General features: G+C 38.6%; 1 protein-coding gene across 2 annotated transcripts in view; it reads right to left on the bottom strand.

The window, feature by feature from the left end:
• Nucleotides 1-233: 233 nt before the first annotated feature.
• Nucleotides 234-6000, bottom strand: part of CCR6 (C-C motif chemokine receptor 6) — a 29587-nt gene continuing 23820 nt past the window's right edge. For both annotated transcript variants that reach the window (XM_054062840.1, XM_054062839.1), the window contains exons 3-4: nt 4015-4091; nt 234-3152 (exon numbers count right to left, since the gene is read on the bottom strand). In XM_054062840.1, coding sequence (XP_053918815.1) covers nt 2067-3152; nt 4015-4023 — 1095 coding nt within the window. In that variant the 5' untranslated portion in view covers nt 4024-4091 and the 3' untranslated portion in view covers nt 234-2066. The remainder of the gene's footprint in view (nt 3153-4014; nt 4092-6000) is intronic.

Here is a 6000-nt window from a genome sequence, read left to right as displayed (position 1 = left end):
GAGCCTCCATATCGCTCAGTAGGCTTCAGTTATGGGCTTCCCGCACTAGGACACACTCCCTCACACAGCTTCTTGGGGGAGAAGCATTATGTCCTTCAGATTTGAGAGTTGTTGCACTGAATAAGATAATGTTTCAAGGCCATACATGTAGCAAGAAACACTTAGATCCAAGGGGATATTTTTTCCTTTTCAAATATATTTTTTATTTGTTCAATTATCTTCCAGAAAGTCATCAGTGCTATATACAGAAAATGCATGCATCTGCATTTACACAATTTTTATCATGTTCTTGCCTAAGTTGGTATTCGGTTGTGACAAATATATGCAATCTTTATCACACCTAGCACTGATATTGAAAAAAACCTCACTCTGCTCTGTCAACAAGGACGGACTGTGCCAGCCAAGGCTATGCTAGTTTTGTGTTGTACCATATCAATGCCCTTCCTCAAGGGATCTTCAACTCCAGCACTGTCCTTCTTGACCCTTTGCATTGGCGCTGAACGATGTGGTTAGTGATCCGAGCCCTGATGTCACTTTAGTCATGAACTTAAAAAAAACTCAACCAAGATAAACAGCAAGCTGCAGATCTCAGCTTATGTGTTAAGTCCCACACAACAACCTATCCAAATAACTTCATGGCTTATACCTCATTGCAGCAGAACTACAGAGGACTGGTAGGTACTTCAGCAAACTGCAAACAGTGGTGCTCCTCTTCTCTCCTTCATCATATCCCCCTGCCCTCCAGCTCTGGCTCCTGTTTACCTTACCATCCTACCATGATTCCTACAGTGCGGTTAAGCTTTTTCAATGACTAGAAGATCCACTAAGGATCTGCTGAAAAGTCATGGCTGGGTAAAAATTAATTGCATTTATTATAACTATTTCTATATTCATAGTGAGTCAAATGCTGATGCAGTAAAAATTCTGGCTGAATTAAGTCAGTTTCTGATCTGATTTTTAGATATAGTCCTTAATAATTTCTGGAGCTAATAAAGTAAATTTCATCTATGCATAGTTGTGCTAGTAAGTCCCTTCCTAAGGAAACTTTGCTAAAGGTAGATAAATTCCAAGAAATGCCTTCTCTTTTGCCACCCAAGTTCCAACAAAAAATATTGAAATAATTGCAGTTCTGCACAGTTCGTTGCCTTTTAAAAAATTAAGTGTGAATTTCAGCTAGAAAGAGAGAAATTTTCGCAAAGAGACATTCACCATATTATCAGCTTTGATGGATTCCAGCACCTGAATCCTATGCCAAATGAAAAGAAGACTCTCTCAAGCAAAAATCCATTCTCTGTTCAGAAGATAATCTCAGGAGATGCCAGAAAATCTTTCTGTGGATATTTCAGTGTTCTCTTTAATTAATGATGTTCTGTTTTTCTAATATTCTTTTTAGTAGACAGGTCACTGTTGGCTTTGACCACCCTCAGCCTTGGTTTAAGGAAGTCCTGATGAACAGATGGAGTGTAGAACCAGGAAAAGATTAATGAGATTTAACACCTAAGCCCAGGTATGTCAGCAGCTTTGAGCCTGTTTCTTCAGTTCTTGCTTTGTTTTGCTTGCCATGCTTCCTCAAAATGCCATCTCTTTAGGTTAGTACCATCACAACATGACCTGTCTGCTAAAAAAGCAGTGGAGACCTATACTTAAATGGGATTTCCAGGTAGAAGTAAATAACAGAATCAACATGAGTGTAAGTAGAATGAGCCTGAACATAGCCTGGTTTGTTTACTTAGTACTTTTGAGGTATTTTGGTGATGTAGGACAGATGGGATGGAATTTTGACTTAGAAAACAAGGAGAGTTCCTTTCTAAACTTCACTTTCCTAGTAATTCTTAGAGACTGCACTTTATAAGAACATGAATGGTAAGGAAGTTGAATAAGATTTTAGTTTTCCATGGGACAGTGTTATTCTTTTAGCTTAATTCTTTTCCTTGAAAGCAGTTGTAGATCATGGGAGCTCCCTTAGAGGTGCAGAGAAGCCCAAATGACTTGTCACAGTCACAGAGACACTGGGTTGGGTTGCTCAGTGAGAAGAGTCCTGCAGTGATAATTTTTTTCACATGGTATCATATAGTAAAAGAAGATCCATTGTCAGTCAGAGTTTCACTAGTCTGTCTTGAATGATAAACATCGGAGTTTGTCCTTGAACTCCATTTATTGTGTTTCTTGTATCTCATGCACCATGGGTTCTTCATTATCTTCACAAAATAACTTCTGAACTTCACTCCAATGAATGCATAGAGCACAGGGTTCATACAGCAGTGTAAAAATGCTATGGCTTCAGTGGTGTATTTTGCATAAGCCATTATCTTTTCATTCTCACAAGATTTGTCTATCTTGCCCATATTTATAGCTATTACAAGAAGAACAACGTTATAAGGTACCTGACAAACTAGGAAAACAGCTACAATTAATACAATTACGTGGATTGCTTTGTTTCTGTTGGAATTCTGAGCTTGTTGTAAGGATTTGACAATGAACGTGTAACAAAAAATCATGAATATGAAAGGTACAAAGAATCCAAATCCAACTTGTAGACACAGCAGCAGTGATTTCAGCATTGTGCTTTCAGACATTCTGTCGAATCTCTGATCACAAATCTCTTTGGTTTCATTGATGGAGAAGCTGTAACTTTCACTGTATAAGAAAGAGGAACTAGAGATTAAAATTGATGATACCCACACAACCAAACAAATGAGTTTACTATGCGCGAGTGTTCTTGCCCTGAGTTTAAATGACTTTGTTGCCTGTACAATAGCAATGTACCGGTCCACACTGATAAAGGCCAAAAGCAGCATGCCACAGCTGAAGTTGATTGCATAGATACCTCTGGTCATTTTGCAAATGAAATCACCAAAAATCCATTTGTCAGCAGCATAATTCACTGCCCACAGTGGGAGAGTGAGAACAAACAGTATGTCTGCTATGGCCATGTTTAAGAGGTACACATCCGTCATGGACTTGGTTCTTTCATACAAAGCAAAGGTCATCACTACAAAGATGTTACCAACAAGCCCAACGATACAAATCAATGAATACGCAACTGGCAGAAATGCTTTTGTGAAGCTCCTGACTTCCAGCTTAGAACACGGTTGCGTGATTAGAGAGGCATAGTCTGAATAATATGAATAATCTGCAGCATGAGGCTCTGTCTGTAAAAAAGAAGATCAACAGTTAACATATAAGTGTTAATCTTTACTTTCTGTATAGTAGGAAGATGATAGATGACAAAGCCATAAAAATACAAGGCACTTTGGAATTCTTTTGAAAATTAGTATATATGTATTATGTGCTTTGCCAATTTGAAATGGAAGTGGCATTTCCCTTACAATAACTGCTATACTTCAGTTCTTCCCACATTTCAGCTTCAACTCTATATCAAACTCAACTCAAGACAATCCAACACTACATGTTTTACACTATTTCTACCCATCACACATTCCAGTTATGGATGCATTTAGCAGTGCAGAGGAGACTTGTAAGAATGAACCAGATAATTTCATAAAATCTTAATTAAAATATAAACACAGAAATAATATTTTTGCATGGCCTAAAGGTTTCCACACTTAAATACATCATGCAGAAAGGATTAGTCTTCTGTCACAGAATACTCTGCAGTGTGAAAGTCTGATGTTGAAGTAGGGATCTAGACTTTATTTTCTGTCAAGGGAGGGGAACAGACCTTTCTAGCACATTATACACTTCATACTAACATAGCTTGGCTCAATCAAGCCCTAAATGATTATTTCTCTCCACTCAGCTAGACAGACAACCTAGGATGGCTAGCCAGAGACACAGTAAGCTGCATCACAGACACCAAACCTATAGTCACTTTAGAAGGGTACAAACCCAATAGACAAGTGTGCTTTGACGTTGAACTCTGCTGTCAGAAACATCTCTTCAGCTAATCACCCCTGAGATTAGGGTGCTTGGTCCAGCAGCCTTAAAAAGCTGGGACTTCCAGATTCATTGCTTTATTGATGTACTAATTCAGCTTATCAATGTGGTACTTACAGAATTCATTTTAGCAGTAGACTTCTGAGAAAAAAGAATATGTTGAGAAGAACTTCAAAACGCTTTCCCAAGGATTTCTGAAAAGATAACGATGTAGATTGGATTGGGAAACCAGCACAAGAAATGTGAACAAGTAGATAAACAAAATTGGAAATAAAACATTTGTTCAAAGAAGAATCTCATCACTTCAACTACATCAACAATATGCAGCAGCATCTCAACAAATCACACAACTCTACAGCCAAATGTGTAGTTGTAGAAAGTGGATGGTTTGTATCAGTAACACTGAGAGCACACTCTTACACGTGGAATGTTTATTCCTAGAGCTAATGATGTATGATAATAATATGACTCTTACTTCCCATCTACTTTTTACCACAAGAAATGAGGCTAAATGAAATGTTATTTTCCAAAATTCTGTATGACAATGACAGTCAGTGTGTTGAGGGAAATATGGAATAAATAAACAGCTCTACCTCAGTATAACACGTAAAAGTGATACAGCGCTTCAAAGTCTGGCATTTTACTAGTGTGTTTAGGCCTTTGTAATATCACCTTATTTGCCTTTTTTATTACACTAGTAAGGTAAATTAAGAATGCCAGGATAATTGTTTCTTATAGTGTGAAAGAACTATATATGTGAACAACATATGAACAGACTGAGCACTAGTGTTGCTTTGTCTTTCTTCAGTGTATGGGTCTTTGTGTTATAGACTGCACCCTATGAAAATGATTTATTTTCTTTATCACTGTGAAACATAAGTATTTTACGAATGATAATTAATTAATTTGTACAACGTCTGTGGTGAGGAGGTATTATTACCTTTACTTTACAGGGAAGGAACCTGAGCACTGCATCATTAGAGCAAGTATCCTCTTGAGAGGTTCAGTTTGACATGTCTGTATCCCCTCAATATCACTTCTAAGAGTGCTTAGCATTATGAGGGATTTCAGTTATGTAAAGGATTAAATCCATTCCCTCTGGTTGCAGACTTCTCTAAATCAGACCACAGAGTCTAAAGTTACTGAAATGGGAAACATGTCATTGGTGGCCACATGTGTGAAGCTGGGCTTAAATGACATTTTTAAACTTACGCAGAAACTCATGGGCAGATTTAGCTCCTCATCATTCACCTTCGTGAATTCTCTCCTCCTTTCCATTAGGTGCCCATTGAGAAGAGTACATACCAGCAATGCAGTGATTGCAGGAACTCGACACCATGAGGTGCCGCATTTGCTGAATCTGTGAAGGGCAATTTTGTCTAGAGTTTCTCCACTTTATGTTAGTTGTGCTGCTAATTAGGAAATGCAAATGGGTCAGCTTGAAGTCTAGACCCATGTGCGCTTCCTAGTAGTCTAGAAAAAATTTCTAGTCCAGAAAAAAAATTCTTCCTGTTTGGAAATTATCTGAATTTTGAAAGAGACAGAGAGACAGATAATCTCTAAGGTGGGACAGATGCAGTCCAGATATAACTTGGAAGTTGCGGGAGGGGAAAAGATTGGACAGTCTCCAAAAGCATAATGAGGATTAGACTCCCAATGACTCATATGGAGATGCTGGCTTATGGCAGAGGGCTGCAGATGGGTAAAGATCCACGCTGTATGATGCTGCTTACGCATCATAGCTTCTCTGCCATTTCTGCCCTTTAAATAAGTGGTTAACCACCACTCCAGCTTCCTCTGCTGGCTCTCAAAGATTATTTTTAGAAGCTGCGGGAATATGGCAGCCTGAAAGAGCTTGAAAACCATCTAAACGATGCTCTAAACAACTTAAAGTGCCTCTCGGAAGTGTAAAGAAGCACAAGGCAAGCAGGTTAGTTGCACAGTCCACTTGCGGCTGTGGTCTCTGAGCCATCTTTGAGCAACTCAAGTCTCCAAATGCTGCTTTATCCTCCTCTGACTCCATCCTACCAGACACTCATGCCCTTACTTGGTGTTTCTGTTACCCTTTGCACTTGGCTGCAATTACAATAACGCTTTAGTTAG

This window comes from Cuculus canorus, chromosome 3 (assembly GCF_017976375.1).
Source record: "Cuculus canorus isolate bCucCan1 chromosome 3, bCucCan1.pri, whole genome shotgun sequence".
Taxonomy (NCBI): Eukaryota; Metazoa; Chordata; class Aves; order Cuculiformes; family Cuculidae; genus Cuculus; species Cuculus canorus.
Note: the sequence above shows the minus strand (reverse complement) of the source record. Positions and strands in the feature narration are given on the sequence as shown.